Consider the following 18,794-nt stretch of genomic DNA (forward strand, 5'->3'; position numbering starts at 1 on the left):
CTTCCAGCCATTGCAAATAATGTAACCAAAGCCAAGCCAATAGTATGCTATAAGTGTCACCAGCCAGGGCATCTCGCAGCGAATTGTCATTCAAAGAAGCCACCAGCACATATCAACTATCTTGGAGCCATGGATAAAGACGAGCATGAGGATATGCCGGATTTCACTGAAGATGAGGATGATCCTACTACTACTTCCGACACTTTACCAGGTATGCCTACTCCACATTCATTATTGACTATGAAATGTTTGGTGCATGGAAAAGAAATAACTATCTTGCATGATGACGGTAGTACTCATGACTTTATTTCAGCAAAATTGGTAAAGGAATTGAAATTACAAACTGTACCTATGCATTATCGCATAAAAGCTGCATTTTTAGGCACTAGGTACAATGGCACACAAGAAGTACAAGATTTAGAGATTCAAATTGGTTCATACATTGAAAGAAGAAATTTCTTAGTTGTCCCATTACAGTCAAGCGACATTATTTTAGGAATACCTTGGAGACACCAGCATAATCCAAATATAGATTATTCTACGCACACAATGAATATTAATTTTCAAGGAAAATCTATTACATTATATGGTATGCATGCATCTAATATTTTTCCACTGCTTTCGCATACTCAAGCAAAACGTGCATTACGAAAGAGTACTAAATCATATCTTATTTGGGTGAATGAATTGCACGCAAAGGAAAATCATATGCACCCTAGGCATAAGGAATTTCTTGCATATTTTAAGGACTGTTTTGCAGAAGACCTACCACCAGGTTTACCACCTTCACGTCCAGAAGACCATAAGATTGATTTAATTCCTGGTACACAACCACCTTGCAAAGCACCATATAGGCACAATCAAATAGAGCAAAAAGAAATCCAGAGTCAAGTTGAAGAATTACTAAATAGAGGCTTAATTCGACCTAGCAATTCTCCATTCGGTGCACCTGTACTCTTAGTCAAGAAAAAGAATAATACTTATCGTATGTGTATTGACTATCGAGCATTAAATAAGATCACAGTAAAGAATAGGTATCCTATACCTAGAGTTGATGACCTTATGGACAAACTGCAAGGATCTTCTATATTTAGTAAAATTGACCTTAAGTCTGGATATCATCAGGTGAGGCTAGATAAATCTGATATATTTAAGACCGCATTCAGAACACAGTTTGGCCATTACGAATTCTTAGTCATACCATTCGGATTGACTAATGCACATGCTACTTTCAGTAGAATGATGAACCGTATCTTTCTGAAATATCAGTACTGTGTGATTGTTTTCTTTGATGATATTTTGGTGTTTAGTCAAAGTGAAAAAGAGCATTATGAGCATTTATAATTAGTTTTTTAATTACTGAAAGAAAATCAATTGTTTGCAAATCTTGAAAAGAGTGGATTCTTTAAGACAGAAATAGAATATTTAGGTCATATTGTATCAAAAGAAGGAATTAAAGTTGATCCTAAGAAAATTGATGCAATATTGCATTGGTCTGTTCCTAAAAATGTACATGAATTACGCTCATTCCTTGGTCTTGCTAGTTTCTATAGGAAGTTTGTACGTAATTTTTCATTACTTGCTTTACCACTAACCAAACTTCTTAAGAAAGGAATTGTTTATCAATGGACTGAAACTCAGCAGAAATCCTTTGACTTACTAAAACGTGCATTAACTAATGCCCCTGTTCTACAATTGCCTGACTTTAATAGACCATTCTTTCTAGTTGTGACCGATGCTAGCGGATCAGGAATAGGAGCCGTACTAATGCAAGACGCTCATCCAATAGCATATTCTAGTTCTAAGCTGAAACCCTCTGAGCTCAAATATTCCACTTATGAAAAAGAACTATTAGCAGTTGTACAAGCATTAAAATAGTGGAAGCACTATTTAATGGGTTCAGAATTCTTTGATAAAAACCGACCAGCAAAGCATTAGACATCTACTTAGCCAACCCCAAATCTCTGACCGTCATATCAAATGGGCTTCCTTCATTCAAAGTTTTCATCCTATCATTAAATACCAACCTGGAAAAGAAAATGTAGTTGCTGATGCATTGAGTAGAAGACCTGCAATTCATAATATTTCTATCATATCTTTTGATTCTTTGATTGCTATGAAAGATATATATCACCAGGATATTACTTTTCATTCTGATTGGCAAAAATTAGTCCAAAATAATTTCATTCCTGTTGATTCATTATCATATAATGATGGATTTATGTTTTTTGAAAAGAGATTGTGTGTTACTATTCCATTCCGATCTTTTGTTTTGAATGAAATTCATTGTCTCCCATATCAAGGTCATAGAGGTATCATATTTACATTACGCATGTTAACTGAAGATTTTTATTGGCCGCATATGGATGCAGATGTATCTAATTTCGTTTCTGAATGTTTGATTTGTCAAAGAATAAAGAGACATCATGGTAAACAGTATGGATTACTAATGCCTTTGTCTATTCCATCTAAACCTTGGGAACATATTTCTATGGATTTCATTACTGGTTTACCAAATACTAAATCTAATCATGACATGATTTGGACAATTGTAGATAGATTTAGTAAGCAAGCATATTTCATTACATGTAAGAAAACTTTAACAGCATCACAAGCAGCACAGTTATTTTTGAAAACTATTTTTACTAACCATGGATTGCCAAAAGTGATTATTTCCGATCGAGATTCTAGATTTTGTAATAATTTTTGGATTACACTGTTTGCAAATTTAGGAACAAAGATTGATTTCTCATCTGCATTTCATCCAGAAACAAATGGACAAACAGAAGCCACCAATAGTACCATTCTAGATCTTTTACGTGCATATATTATCTCTAAACCTTAGACATGGGATACTCATTTGCATTTATTACAGTTTGCATACAACAATACACCGCACACATCTACAAAGAAAGCACCTTTTGAAGTCATTTATGGATATAGATTATCTACACCTGTTGCATCTTTGTCTAATAGAATTCAAAGTGCTGCTGATATTGCTACTATGCACAATAGTATTTTTGATGAGGTTAAGGATATGATTGCTAAAGCCCAACAATCATATACCAAACAAGCCAACAAGAAAAGACAAGCTATGAATTTCAAAATTGATGATTATGTTTGGCTTAGAATAGAAAAACGTAGACTACAAAGTGTAGATAGACATCCAGTTGTCAAATTAGCTCCTAGATTCTATGGACCATTTAGAATTATTCATAAGATTAATGATAATGCATTCAAGTTAGAATTGCCATCTCATTGGAAAATTCATAATACATTTCACATTAGTTTATTTCGACCATTTAGAGGCCAATTACCTATCCACCCTGTTTATGAAAACCCACCTTTATTAGAGGAAGAGACTGAAATACTTGAACCAGAAGCCATCATAGACACTGACTACATGACCACTAGAACTGGCCGAAGGTATTCTAGATATCTAGTAAAATTTAAGAACCATCCTGTAGAGGAAGCACAATGGATGCACGCTAGAGACTTAAATGCTTTCCCCACTCTGTTAGCTCCACATTGAGCTAATAGCAATTGAGGTCAATTGCTATCCCACCCCGGGGGTATGATGCCAGGAGGCATATGCCACGGTGGATTCCGTGAGGTTTTACGATGGATTCCGTAAACTTAGATGACCGGGGCTCATACACAAAGAGGATTCTTTGTGCGAGAAGTTGATGGGGACGCCTGTCCTTTTCGGGCGTTTCATTAATTTAGTGTGTACGTGGGTGATTCCATAGCAGGTGATTCCGCAAAATGCATATTAAATTAATAAACGTTTATGAGTTTAGAGTGCGCACTCATAATAAATTAAGGTTAGGATTTATTTCTAACCAGTTGATTTATTATGTAGCTGAAGACTGCTAGGTATTCACTTTTGTCAGTTTAATTGTATTATTTTACTAACGATTGTGAATGCTTCAGTTGATGTGTAGAGATAGCAGCAGTGGCGGAGGAAAGCATTGGAGTTTAGTGAGTATTCGACCTTTGGATTATATTTTGATAGGCGCCACGCCTATATTTTGTTATGTCTATTGAGACATTGATTATTGATTATTATTTTGTATGCGCCTATGCGCACGGATATGTTATTTCTATTTTGGACATTGAGATTGGGCGTGCCAGACTCTATGGGCACCGTCCATTAGCTTTATTTTCCTATTTTTGTAGAAAGCAAACTCAAAAGCTAAAAGCTTGTCATATTTTTGTAAATTAGGCTATTATTGAGCATGAAGATGGAAATATACATAAAATACAGGCTTTGTGAAGCGCTCACACAAGGCATGGGGGGAGATTGAACCCAATTGGTCTCTTGCTTCTTGTCGTTCATGCTTTTACATTGTTTTTTGTGCAAAAAGGTAGAGTTCATTGTTCTTGGGGACCTTCCGGGATTCACTATGTGAGCATTCTGCGACCGATCTGCGTACCATTTGATTATGACAAGTGACAGCGATGAATATATCCTTCATGTGAAAATGCTATTGAAGCAAAAGTTTGAGATGAAGAATTTGGGAGAGCTGCGTTATTTCTTGGGCATTGAGGTGATTAGATCGCCAAGTGGGATACAGCTCTTGCAGAGGCAGTATGGATTGGACATGCTGTCCAAATATGGGATGATAGGCTGTAAGCCTATTTCAGTTCCTTTGGAGCAGAATGTGAAGCTGAGCGCAGATGCAGGTGAGCTTCTGGAAGATCCTACTATGTACAGACGCATAGTAGGAAGTTTGATTTATATGACTATTACTAGGCCAGATTTGAGCTATGCTGTTGGATTGGTAAGTCAGTTTATGCAAGCTCCAAGGAAATCGCATTTGGATGCGGCTAGATGCATACTCAAGTATGTGAAGTCCACATTGCAGTATAGACTATTTTATGAGACTGGGGTTCAGATACAGTTACATGGATACACTGATGCTGATTGGGCTGGTAGTATTTCTGATAGACGATCTACCAGTGGATATGTGTTCTCTTTTGGGAGTGCTGCAGTCACTTGGAGCAGCAAGAAACAGCCTACAGTTGCCTTGTCGAGCACAGAGGCCGAGTACAGGGGTGCATCAATGGCTGCATGTGAGGTAGCTTGGTTGCATAAGCTACTTTATGATATGCATCAGTCTACAGATGGGCCAGTTGTCATTTATTGTGACAACATGAGCAGTATACACTTGGCAAATAACCCAGTCTCTCATGCTAGAACAAAGCACATTGAGGTGCATTATCACTATGTGCGAGAGAGGGTTTTATTAAGTCTTATTGATCTAGTTTATGTCAACACAGAGGATCAGGTAGCTGACATATTCACGAAGGCATTGGGCGCAGAGAAGCTGCGCAAGTTCAGAGACCTGCTTGGTGTGCAGGAATTGGGATTGAGCTTGAGGGGGAGTGTTGAGATATCGAGCTCCACTCATGATATGCTAGGGTGACCGTTGTGCATTTATGCCACGGACTTGTCAGTTGTAGACGCAGTTGGTACACCGCCCATGAATAATAGCTAGATGACAGCTATCCTTATCTACTCTAGTTCGTGGCTTGGTTAGTATGCCACCTTAGTTAGTTGAGTTTGGTTTGAGATCCATATATAGGGTTCTTCTATTTCTTTGTATAAGAGTTCTTTTGGCTTACACAACTAAGAAGAGGAAAACTGTTTTCAGCCTCCACCCTTGTGCGTATTCCCCCATTGTGCAAGCAAGAAAGCTACAAGTGAGACTCCTTCCTTCTCTCCCACAATCTTGACATTGATGATGATCTAGCATGGCCATGAGACCATTTAGAGATCAATATTCCTAGTGCATCACTTAAAGGGGTGATCAGAGCATTGTGACAAGGATATCTGGTATAGGCAGTACAAGTTATGAAGGGGAAAAGAAGTGTCTGCCAAGTGTAAGAGTGTAAACAAGAACCAAGGAGTTACACATAAATGAAGATGGATTAAGTTCTAAGAAGAGGAAGTGCATTAACATTGTGTATATGTATTTATGTGTGCATCCGGGGATGCCTAGGAACGTTTACTTTTGTGTAATGAGCATTGCATTCATTTGGGATCATCCTCTCCCTTACAAGTCAAGGTTTAAGGTCTTTTCTTTTATTAAGAAAGACAAACGAGGTAATTCTCATTATTTGAAGTAGAAGAAGAAGCCATAATCACAATGGAAATGCTAAGCATCAAATGACAAAGAAGAAGCTATTTTCTGAAGTAGAAGTAGCAGCCATAATCACATTGGAATATACAAGACCAAGAAGATAAATATGGTTGCAATCCAAGTGTTATCACAACAGTGAAAGAATTGTTGATACAACATCAAAATTGCTCGATTACTTTTTATTGTATAAAAATTTCAAGCTATTAACTACAGATGAAATAGTTTCCAAAATACCAATATATTTTTCTATCATTGCAAAAGTGATTCTAGAAACCTAATGCTATGTAGCTCCAAGAATATTTAAAAATTTTAAAAAAAGATACAAATAGCTTAGCCCCTTGAAAAAGCATCAACATAAGTCGTTTTTACCAAGAATAGACTCTTGGAGCACTTGATGAACAATAGAGCCCATAGAAATCACAATCTCAATAAAATATAAAAAATCTATCTTTTTTCTTCTTTATTAATAGACACAAGCAAGACCTCTGCTTCATAGTCGGCCCTAGGCTTCAAAGCAAGAAGTAGGCTACCTGCTTTTCCACTTAAGTTGGTCCCTTACTTCTTGATAATAAGCTGCCCTTGTGCTTATTATCCATAAACAATTGAATTGTCTTGAAGCCATCTGTTATTGGCTATCCAAATACTTCAAAATGGAGACATGGCAACCCCAAAATGAGCCTCAATTACTCCTTGAATCAAAGCATCCATATGGCTTGAAACAAAGAGCTCGATAGTGAGATTGATATCTATTTCTAATTTGGATAGCAAGAATGAGTGTTGTAATCAAGCTTGAATCTTCGATTTTGTGGTGAAGCCTATGTTGTCACAAATCCCGTGGTGGGGGACTTACTTGAGCTACTATGACAAACATACATAATACATAATACATAATACATGTAAGAAGAAGCTCACTTAAGAGCATAAAAAGAGAAATGGAGACCAAAACATTTTCTTGCTAGTGTTTCTTCCTTTCTACTCCCATAATATGATGTACATAAAGTATAAATAAGATACAACATACAACATAAATGAAAGTGGCCTACTAAGTCAAACAATGCATGACTGACTACATGAATTGATTGACTCTATAGCTATTACAGTTGTAGGTAAGTGCAAGTAATCAAATATAAAAAGTGATAAGTTGGTGGCCATGCGAGGGTCATAATAATCATTGACATATTAAGGGTAGGCATGTGGACCCATCTAACAAGTTGGTCCATCATCAATGTCCGTATGTGTTAAGATTATTATCGCAACAAGATAGAGGACTTAGGTCCTTCAACAAGCATGTAAGGAATCTCAATATACCAAAGGGTTAAACTTCCCTAATAAAAATCATAAAAATGGAAGCTTAATGATATATTGGGAAGACCAAAGTGGCAAGGTAAGAATTGTTTTATGACCTGCACCCAATTTTGACTTTCTAATTTCAAAAAGCAAGGCACATCGTCTTGACATTACCAGTCGTAAGTTTCACTTATCTTGATGTAACTTCTAGAATCCTCTGATTACTCGAAGTTGCAAGGAACTTAAGTGTCCGTATGAAGAAAGAAGAAACAGATGGAAAGGTGACAAATGCTGTCTCGGAGCTAATACTAATTACTCGGGGCGATAAGGAAGTCGGAGCACAGAGCAGCAGCCGCGAGCTCCAAGCAGTATATCTACTGGGAGCCCCCAAACGTAGGCAGGTGCAGCCTCGACGGCGCAAAATCCATTAGAATCTGAGAGTCCTGCAGGCACAACTTCACACAAAATGGAAATACATCATTCAGCTGTGCATCTTGATCTCTTCTATACAACGGAATGGCGATTATAGCACTGAGCTGCACAGTGCCAAGCATATTTCTAATCAGAAGACATCGTATCCCTCATCCTTTGAAAGCCTGGCAAATTTGCAGTGAACCGCTTGTACCACTGAATGCACAAGAAATATGGAGAGACAGCTTATTTACAAAGAACCCACCGAAGCACTTGGACTTCAGTATGCAGCCATACATGTTTTCAGCAAATGCTAACTGTTGATATCGTATCTGAAGCAGTCGTTCAATGCTCTCCATTCAGCAGATTGCCAGAGATCTGTTACACCATCTGTCGTTTTATAACTTGCCTCTCTTCACAAGTCTTAAGACATGCAGCAAAACTCCTTTTTGTGCCAGTTTCGCACCCTTTTGCAAGTCCCACAGAAAGGAAGCAAATAAGTATATATGCTGGAAAAGACATTCCAACCTACTGTGGATGCTTTCCATACATTAAGCTCCACTTTGTAGTACATGATTAGTGCTAACTAATGGATGCCTCTACACATCGCAAACATGCAAAACGCAACTGCAACAAAACATTCCAACCTACTGTGGATGTTTTCCATACATTAAACCCCACTTTGTAATACATGATTAGTGCTAACTAATGGGAACCACTACACATCGCAAACATACAAAATGCTACTGCAGGTGCTTTCCATCCATTAAACCCCACTTTGTAATACATGATTAGTACTAAGTAACAGATGCCACTACACATCACAAACACACAAAAAGATGCTCATTCTTCTAAATTGAAAAAAAAAGGACGTAGTCAGATGCAACCCTGCATGGAGTAGAAAACAACCTTGGGTGGCTTTTATCCAGCAAGCAAAGAGCACATATACATACCATCTGGTGATGCCCTGTGAACTCATATTGCATATGCTCCAGGCCGGGGAGCTTGTTGAAGTACCTGCATTATTTGAACCGGTGCTTTTAGGAACTTTTTTTACATGCAACTCCATGATGTCTTGTTAGTTAAGAACTTTTCTGCTCTGTTGTAATGATTTCATAATTTTGCAAGTATCAAACTTATCAAATAATACCGTAATGTATTGAGCTAATAGATGGCAAACTCTTCCAGATCGACTCTCAGTGGAAACAACATTAGTGAGTACCTTGTCCCTTTGATGATGCTTTGGCTTGATCATCCTTTCCTTCTCATGAACACAGGATATTCTGATCCATGGTTGCCCTCATGTCTCCATGTTCACTACAATGATAGCATGCAAAGCATGCTGCAGAAGATAAGAGGTCTGAATTGTATGGAAATTGTATCTGTAAAGACAACTTAAGAAGCACTCTTCTATTCTCCGAACTTCCAAAGTTCACATGTTGAACAAGCTTCCAAGCTAGTATTTGGTGCATCCAATTTACTTTCATTTTTCAACAATTGCCGCCACTTTGCAGGTGAAGGTCAGGTAAGATCTGCTTCGCATTCAACTCCTGTAATGATGGTTTGAACCACTGAGGGCAAATTCAGGCAAGGTATTCTTGAGTTTGAGGGTGAATAAGGCCAGATACTTCTGAGTTGGTAGGATGATGATGGTAAGGGCAGGCACATCTTAACACGGCATAGTTGAAGTGCCAACTGGTAAAATAAAGTTGCTTTCTGTGATGCCCCTGGCAGACATGTATACATCAGAACTCATTTCCCTTCAGATTCTAGCTTCAAATAAGCACAGAAGGTACCACATTTCCCTTCAGTCTTTAGCTTCACATAAGCACAGAAGGTACCATATGTAGGCTGCAGTCAGTTGGTAGTCAGATGTGCACTCAAAGCAGCCAGATTCATGCATCCAACAGCAACAAGATGTGAACTGTTCGCCAGCCTTATTACTTCCGGTGACCTATCAGTCAACTTGTGGTTTTACGGTGAAAGTATCCCCTTTCTTCACCAATCGAGCTCCTGATATGACTGCTGACCGGTGGCTGACATTCACATAAATTCCTCCTGAATTGAGTCTAAAATTGGTTTGATAGTCTCTTGCAGAACTAATGTGAACACTTTCTTGTTTTGTGGATCCAATTCTTCTTTTTCCAAGTCTTCCTTGCGTGATAGGAAGCTTCCCTTCAAGAATCATCATCTCTGAATTATGCTGTTTCACAACCCCTAGTATTGCTCCTTTATCATCTGTGTCCAGGCTCCCTCTCTTGCTTGCAGTGAGGCTGAATTTCCTGCCCATTTTTACGACAGGAGCAGCTTCATTTCCATGTATAAGCATTCGAGATGAAAATGTGGAGCTTACATGAGCCTGTGCTGCTGGATCCATATGAATTGCACGTTCTTGTGTTCCTGAATGTATCATAGGGCTTTGTGTCTCGGTATCTTTTCTATCCCCTTGAGTAACTTTTGGTCCTTCAATATAAAGAATTTCCTCTGGTGTCTTTGCATTTGTATTATGGTCTTTGCTTAGTTTTGATTTTGAATCTGAAACAGAGTAATCCTTTGCATGATCATCTGTTCCCTTTGGGCTAGTCCTCTTGCAGGAAGCACATGCAGCATGAGGTGGAGGTAGTTTTCCTTTCCCTCCTGGAACAATCTCCCCTTTCTGGAACTGAGGTTGTTGCTCTTTGTTGTCTTCAGTGTCCATCAGCTTTGGAACATTATCCTTCTGAGAGGATGCAAGCATCCGGAAAACTTTCACCAATTCGGCTCCAAGAGCAGTGCACTTACTTTCCGCCAAAGTTGCTGCTTCGAGTGCAGTCTGAATTCCAGAATTTAGGTACTCTGCTTTTTCATCTAGAATCCTGAGATTTGCAAAAGAGGGGAACCGATTAGAAGTCTGCTATGTTAATGCACACTGAACAAGGCCATCTGCACATATATACATTTACTTTCATTCAGCTACAGGACATGCATATGCAGAGGCATACACCATCACAACTAACCATCACCCTTCATGATCACAGATGCACGAGTTTAGTGTTTTGCCACATCCAGTCACTTGAAAACTACACTCGGTCACTGGACAAGGTCATCTGCAACATCCCAATACATTCACGTCCATTCCCCCACTGGACATGCATATGCATAAGAATACACATTCAGCCTTATTCCTTCAACTACCTCTATGATGACAAATGCATGAGGCCAGTAGTATGAAAATGCCAGCCAATTAAAAAAACATCACACATGCACAACGTAGGGGAGTAACAAGCAGACATTGTAAGCCAAGCACCTTGTGTTGTGGGTTGTTGAGAACTCCACTTGTTTCACTCGGCTTTCCAGTCCAACCACTCGACTCTCAAACCCTGCAAGATCTGTACATGTTTTTGTATTCTGCAGAGTTGATTCTTGTCTCTCTTCTCCTTCAACCTTTTGAAGTTTCTGAATAAAGGCTGACATTTCTCTGTATAGGCTCAAAAGTTGCTGGTTCTCAGACAGCTCAGTTTGCTGATCTCGATGGTGTGGATGCAAGCTCTCAGGGTGAGTATCCCTTTGAGTAGCATTCTCTAGATGATGGATTCTCATCTCAAATTCTGTAAGGACCTTGGTAGAAGACTTCTCAAAGTCTACCCTGCTTGTCTGTACTGCTTCTACAGATTGGACAACATTTGCAAGGGTGCCCTCAAGGTTTTGTGCTTTTTTGGACATCTCATGCATTTTTGATATAATGTTGTGCTGCTCTGTTGACACAGTGCTCATCTGTTTGCTCAGATCATGCAACAGATTTTCTTGCTTCTTTTGTTCTCCTTCAAGACAACAGTTGCTCTGGGACATCTTACTTACGGACTGACCCAAATCTTCAACTCTGGCCCGCATTTCAATTAATTGATGATCCCTAGTTTCTTGATCTTCCATTCTTCTCACTTTGTATCTGAGCTGTGAGTCCAAAGACTCACTCATGTCTGTCACAGTCTTTGCCAGATGTGAAATAAGATCCTCTGTTTTCTTGATCCTGTGATCAAATTGATCCTCTTGGAAGGGGTTTGTTGTTGGAGGTGAGACATGGATATCTGATATCATGGTTGCATTGTTGTGGTCCTCTGCTACGGAACAGACCTCAGGAGCTCCAGCTGCACTTGTCTTTTCACTGTGCAACTCATCGCTACAAGAAGCATCTGGCTGAACACGATTCTGCTCTTGGGCCTCCTTGTGCGAAGCTTGTTTTCTTGCCTCATAAAGCTCTTGGAGCATCTCTTGAGCTTTTGTTGCAGCTTCTGTGGCTTCCATAGCAGCTATGGCAGCCACCTCTTTATCTTTCTCTATTGAATGTATTGAACTTTCAAGATAAGAAATGTCCTTTTCCAGACCTTCCCAGATTTGAAAACCCTTTCTTTTTGCCTCAGAGAAAGCAGCAAGAGCCAGCCCCTTCTCTTGCACAAGATCATTGTTCATCCTATGCACTTCTGCAAATGCCACTGCCATTGCTTCTCTTTCTAAACATATGCTGTCCTGAAGCCTCTGACTATGGATCCTTGCACTCTCTATCTCTGTTGAAAATGCTCCTGATATTTCTGCCAAGACTCCTTCAGCTCTCTGCGCACAGGTAACAGCATCTGCTGCTGCTATTGCTGCTTGATTTCGTTCTTGCTCTAAGATGGTCATTATGTTGTTTACTTCCTTTTGTTCTGCATCAGCTTGTTGTTTGCCTTCCAATTTGTGCTCCAAATGGGATACTCTTGTTTCTAGGCCATCCATCACAAGCTCTTGCAATGAGTTTCCTGAAGTCAAAGCATTTTGCCGGTGTTTTGTGACGAATTCTTCGAAGTGATATTCCAGCTCGGTCAAGCGAATTTGCCACATTGACTTCAAGCTAAGAAGATCTTCCCTGACCTCCTCTAATCCACTCAGATAAAACTGTGACAGGCTATCTATCTTTTCCAGCAGGAGCCCATCATCCTGGTTTCCATCAGGAAAATGTTCTTTCTTCTCTCTTAAGAACTCTTCTCTGAGTTCTCTGAGCATTTCAATCTCTGAGTTCCTTGCTCTTTCCTCGTCTCTTGCATGCTCAAGCAGTCTTGTCAGGTCTGCCTTGTCATTTATGAGACCCTCTTCAAGTCTCTTCAGGATCTCTGCATCTCTCTTAAGATGCTCCCCATCTTCTTTCACTTTCCTTAAGGCTATCTGAACATTCTCCATGACTGTCTCAACATCTCTCTTTATCTCAGTATAACTGGCCCTTGTCTTCATGCTTAGATGTTGCACCTGCTTCTTCAGTAGTCCATTTTCCAACTTCAATGATCCTTGCTCTTTCTGAAGGCATTCTTTTGCCTCCCCTGCAACCTGTGCAAGCTTGCTAACTTCATCCCTCATGTCTTCTCTTCCCTTGCAAAGAAGGTGGATTTCCTCCCACACCAGATGGAGGTCACTTCTCAACCTAGCTATGTTCTCTCTCTCTTTAAATACTGGCACAATTTGTTGGGCAGTAAACCTGTCAAGTTTCTGCTCAATCAGACTTTCGAATGCCACAGCTTGATTTTTGCACTTTTCCCCAACTTCCTTTTTCACCATTGCTATGCTGGAATTAAGCTCATAACTGAGAGTTTCCACATTCTTAGCTAGGACTTCCATTTGCCCCTTCATTTCACAGTTGAGATTATGCAAACCCACAGACCTGTTCTCGTGGACTTTTTTGATCAGGGAAGTCTTCAACTCTTCAAGCAAACAATCAACTTGTTGCTTGAAGAATTTGACTTTGTTTTCACAATGCTCTACTTTTGCATTCATTTGATACATAAGGTTTTCCTTCTCCTGTTCTTTTACTTTGAAATGACACTGTGTCTCTTGAAGAGTTCCCATCAGCTCATGCACCTTATTGCATACATGATTCTCTATGTACCCTCTCATCAATCCCATTTCTTGCTCTGTTTGATCCCTTTGATGCTGCAATTCTCTTTCTAGTTGTTGTATCCTCTCCTCTAACCTGATTCTCTCTACAGTATGTTCTGTAATCTCATTGACCTCACTATTTGAACATAAATTTACTCCAGCCTCCTTGCCTCCAGCTTTTGGACCATTCCTTGTGCACACAGAGTGCAAACGATCAGTGTGAGCTCTTTCTGTCTGACAATGTGTGACTATATTTGCGATTCTTGAAGTTGACTCAAGAGATCTCTTGAGAGCACCATCATTGCCACATTGACTTTTCACAAGCCAGTCAGGAAGGACTAATTGGACCTTATCTGTACAGACCTCAGCTTTACTTAGTTGCTTCTCTTCACATTCAAAATTCTCAAGCACTGCAGGAGATGGCTTCAAGAAGTCATCATCATCTCTCTGATCCTTGTTGAACTTCCCTCTGAGATTTCCTTCTAGTGTAGTTACAGAGCTTTCTGTTGGAGTTGTCAGTCCCTTGTCTGCCATCTGGAACACTTTTCCCTGCTCTATTTTATCCAACTTTTCCTGCTGTCTTTTCTTGTAGAATTCCTTTGCAAACCGAAACTTGTGGCCAGCTATGAAGAATTCTTTTTGAGAATCGGAGATATCCTCTGTTTGTGCATCCAAATGACCATTTTCCGTGTGAATGGGCCCGTGGTGTCTCCCATGGTATTCAAATAATGGGCTATGTTGGTGCTCTGGTGTTAACCCAGTTGCAGATTGATAGGTGCTCACCATTTCTGTCCTGTCGTTAACCTGATAACCTGCACATGTGTCCTTATTTCCTGCAGCAGCAAGGTGGCTTGCAAAATAGGTGGAACCTCCTAGAAATGATTCAAGTTGGTCATCTGTGAACGAGCATTTCCAAAGTTAGCCAAAGTAATATATTTACATGATATATATTGTTGTCCAAATTCCCAACCATAAGAAAGTCACATCAAATCTAAGCATCTACTGTCTTTAAGATTCTAGAAATGGAATCATCAGAGCGTGGGGTGCAAGAGCGAGATGCTTACAACAATACGTTGACTGGAGGCATTAAGATAAATAGAATTGGTAGCAAATGTGTAGATTCACATCAATTAAAGTTAGTAAATATGCTCACAAATACCTTGTTCGCACAAGAGATGAAAGAGATTAATAAATGAGATGGAGGTGCAATTCATACCTTCAGGCATGGTTTCTTCTTTTGATAACCCTGATTCTAACTGAATGTTTCTGGAAGAGCACTCCGGTAGTTCTGTTTCACATTCGAAATCAAAAACTGGGTTGGAATATGTCAATGAATCTGCAAATGTGTCGCTGCTGGAAAGTGAATGGGCATACTCCCCTTTATCACATGCTGGGCTGCGCATAACACCATAGGGTGGAGAGCTTGACATTGTTTTGGACAGGTCACATTCTAATGGCCAACCAGTGTCTTTTGACACATTATCAGGGACCAATTGCTTCAGTTTTGTTATATAGTGAGAAAATGGCAATGAAGCATGATAAGAGGAAGGTGATGGAGGTGAGGAAGTAAAGGCAAGCTGTGAGCTGTTAAACAGATCTTGGTGATGAACACTCTTGGTATCAGTGTTTGCATATGCATGCTTTTTGTCCCCATCTTGGATATCACTTCCCTTGGAGTCTCTACCGTCATAATGTTTGCTTTCAGCATCACCATTTGCCAGATGATTGCTTTTTTGGTGCAGTTGGGAAGCCTGTTTTGCTTTAGTGGCTTCAAATCCTTCAGTGTCAGCTTCAGCAGTGTGTGAGACAAACTTCCTCAGTTCTTCTCCTGCCTCCTGCTGTGTAGAAATCTTTAACAATTTTATTTCATTTGTTTGTCCTAATGCTTGGTTTTCTATCCTAACTTTGTGAGTACAGCACTCCTCTTGTGCCATGCCCTGTCCCATGCCCATCGAGTCTCTTCTTGCAAACCCATCTCGAGATTTCAAGAACTTCATCTGTTCTTTAAGCCTTTCATACTCCTCCTCTAGCTTTGTCCTGATTCCCAAAGCCAATCCAGCTTTGTCCTTGACACTTCTTAGGCCTGACCTTAGTTCAGCACTGATGTAATCAGGCAGACAATGGCTTGAGTCAACATGGTTGATGTATTGATCACTCTCGTTTAGCAGTTTCTCCTGAGCTTTCCCATCTGTCAATGGGATTCTGTCAGCATTTATGAGCTTTTGACCTGGTAGATCACTCTCGGCAGGGTCCAGATACTCTGTCCTTTTATCATTTCTTTTCTTTTCCCCTTCATGTCTAGACTCATCCAAAGAATAGTTTTGGGAATGTCCATTTAAAGATCCAGACAAGGATTCTCCTGGCTTGACAGCCACCATCTTTGAGCACACCCACTCTTTATGCATTGATTCAGCCTTTTGCAGATCTGGATGAGAGTTTGATGCATTTCCGACCTTCCTATCATTCCACAAAGATTTTGTAAAGCTCATGAAACTGTCCTTAGGAACAGCACATGTGTTCACTTTTTGAAGCCTAGCTACACATGGCAAGAGACATGTTTTGTCTTCATGATGGCCTCCTTGTTCTTTGTCCTGAAAAGGGCATCCGTCCTTCATTTTTTGAGCTTCATCTAACTCATCTGCATTTACACTTAGATTAGCTGCTACGCTGACCAGAGATTTTCCTCTTTGGTCAGAATTAGTGTCAAAATTGGCTGCATCTTGCTTTCCATTCAATGTTCTTGATTGAACGGCACCCAGAAACTTATTGGGGCTGCCAGAACAGTGATTTTCAGCAGAAATGAAATCGCCATCAAGACTGGAATGAGGGTTATGATCGATCTTGCCATGGTTCAAGTTGCGTGATGCAGAAGCTGTAAAAGTCTGTTCCACATTTGAGTGAAACTGCTCACCAGAAGATGCCAAAAGTTCACATTCTGACCTCCTACCCATGGAATCACTGCCATTTTCCTTGCCATCATTTGAAGACATACGGCATAGTGACTTGTTAGTACTGGACATTGTGAATCCAGCAAGGTTGACCCCAAAACCTTGCTTTGATGGAGATGCGGACCTGCTAGAGGCCTGATCATGTTCATGGTTGGAGGGAGGCCAAAGTTCCCAAGTTGGTTGTTTAACAATAGATCTATGCTTTTTAGGCATTACTTTTGCTTTCTTCAGAGGCTTGTGAATCGATATATGTGTTTCATTGGAGAAAGCAGGTAATGTGAGTGGCCTAGAGTGCCCTTTCCTCACCTTGGCCCTTCCGTTTACATGCTTCATAGTGAACAGAGGTTTGCTTGCTGCAGCCCCAGAGTCCAGTTGCTGTATGCGTTTCCGCATTTCAAGAAGGTAGGACTGGATCTCCACCACCTGCTTCTCAGTCTTCTTGTCTTCAAAATGTGGGTGAGAAGGTATGGTCGATGACACCAATGTATCGAACTTCTTAAGATGTAGAAGTTCATCGGCAAAGAGTTGAGCTTTCTTGGAGAATGCTGCCTTCTTCATGCACAGTCGTGCACTGCGGCAGTAGAAATTCAAGGGATGCAAGGGAGGCTCCATGGCAAATTAGGAACAGAGGCGGGCTTCACTGTATTCCAAAGCCTCTTTATGGTATTGTACCTGTGCAGGATTCTCAAAAGAGCCACCTGCAGCGCAGAGCTATGAGTATCCTCAGAAGACTTGGTTATACTTTCTGATTGTCTGCAGAAAGCAATGTCAAACCCTCTGTTTATGCTGTGTGTTTAATAAGCGGCCCACTCGTTCTGTGCATCTTGCACCCATGTCTACTGATGTACAGGAACTATCTGCAGAACAGAGCAGTGCGTATTCTGAAAATGTTTGAGAGACACCCTTCTCGTCTGGCAAAACACACAAATCTTCTCAGTGATGGTAGCTGAGCTCCATCAAAGAGAGCCCCGCTCTTCTACCTCTGGCCAAAAAGCACAGAAAACAGGTTGAATCACCTGCAATGACAGATGACAGAACAGCTCAGAAGATGGAGCTCATCCGTGTGTTTAGAAAAGCTACCGAACAGAAGCATAAGAAGTTATAGACAAATTCCCACTATAATTCCCACATTGTAAATTATGACAACATCATGAGTTTCTGCTAGGGGAAAACCGCAGACCTCGCCAGGTGTGGTTGGAGGCAGGGGCTGCCGGCCTGGGGTGGGGGCTGACAACACGACCCCCCTCCCCTGCCCCCAAATCGCACCTCGCTAGGTATGCGATGCCTCCTGGGCAGAAGCTCATGATGTTGAACACTGCTGGCAGCCCGATGTCCCCAACCGCATGTGGTGCCTCCCGAGCATAAGCTCATGATGTTGAACAATATAGGGGGCCCGGCAGCCCCCTGCTCTGGACCGCAACTTGCTAGGTCTGCGGTGCCTCCTAAGCAGAGGCTCACAATGTTGAACACTATAAGGAAAAACAAGGGAAAAGAGTCATTTTCTGAAATATCAAGGACTCAAGGACTCTCACCTGTTGCAAAAGCCGTACAAGCTATTGCAGCAAAAGACTTTAGCTTTTGGTGTTGCAGCAGCGACAGAGGAGCCATAGCAAAGCCGTGCTGTAATTACACTCCTGAATGCAGGCAAGAAGAAGAAGCATTATTTGATGCGATCTCTGATAAATGGCGAAGGCCTGCGAATTCTGTAATTTATTATCGTCTTCCGGAGGCCCTTCCTCCTCCGATCGGTGATGAGCCATAGGCAGCGGCGCGCGCGCAACACAGAGAGAGAGAGAGAGAGAGAATAAGGGAGAGAGAGAGAGAGAGAGACTGTGTGAAGTGGGGGTAGCCAACTACCTGTATTTGACAGTTATTTACCTGCCATGTGTGTCCCCCCCTTCCGGGAGACCTAACAAGTCATTACAAGTCATTCTCCCAACATGTGGGAGCCCGGCCACGCAGAGGTTTCGGACTTGTGTAAATCCACTTTATCTGTGTAGATCTAAATTCTTGGAAATACATCCATACATTATATCCATGTGACACGCAAAAGCAAAATGCCCCCATCCCAATTTTAGTGACATGTTTTGCAAGAACAATGTATCTTTTTTAGCCACTTGAA

At 40.7% G+C, this 18,794-nt stretch overlaps 1 protein-coding gene across 4 annotated transcripts; it reads right to left on the reverse strand.

Annotated features, from left to right (window-relative positions):
- Positions 1-7,372: 7,372 nt before the first annotated feature.
- Positions 7,373-18,479, reverse strand: LOC148038642 (uncharacterized). Of its 4 annotated transcripts, none has more exons than XM_087673987.1 (7): positions 18,205-18,479; positions 14,941-17,688; positions 11,131-14,620; positions 9,067-10,699; positions 8,798-8,861; positions 8,142-8,311; positions 7,373-7,876 (listed from the first exon to the last, which is right to left on the reverse strand). In XM_087673987.1, the coding sequence occupies exons 2-4, from the start codon at positions 17,282-17,284 to the stop codon at positions 9,802-9,804; spliced, it is 6,732 nt and encodes a 2,243-aa protein (XP_087530113.1). In that variant the 5' UTR covers positions 17,285-17,688; positions 18,205-18,479; the 3' UTR covers positions 7,373-7,876; positions 8,142-8,311; positions 8,798-8,861; positions 9,067-9,801. The 4 variants fall into 4 exon arrangements, with proteins under 4 accessions (XP_087530113.1, XP_087530109.1, XP_087530100.1 ...); XM_087673983.1 differs by having other exon boundaries at positions 8,110-8,311; XM_087673974.1 differs by having other exon boundaries at positions 7,373-8,311.
- Positions 18,480-18,794: the final 315 nt, after the last annotated feature.

The sequence above is a fragment of the Lygodium microphyllum genome, chromosome 3 (assembly GCF_053477565.2).
Source record: "Lygodium microphyllum isolate KBCC chromosome 3, Lygodium_microphyllum_v1.1.10, whole genome shotgun sequence".
Taxonomy (NCBI): domain Eukaryota; kingdom Viridiplantae; phylum Streptophyta; class Polypodiopsida; order Schizaeales; family Lygodiaceae; genus Lygodium; species Lygodium microphyllum.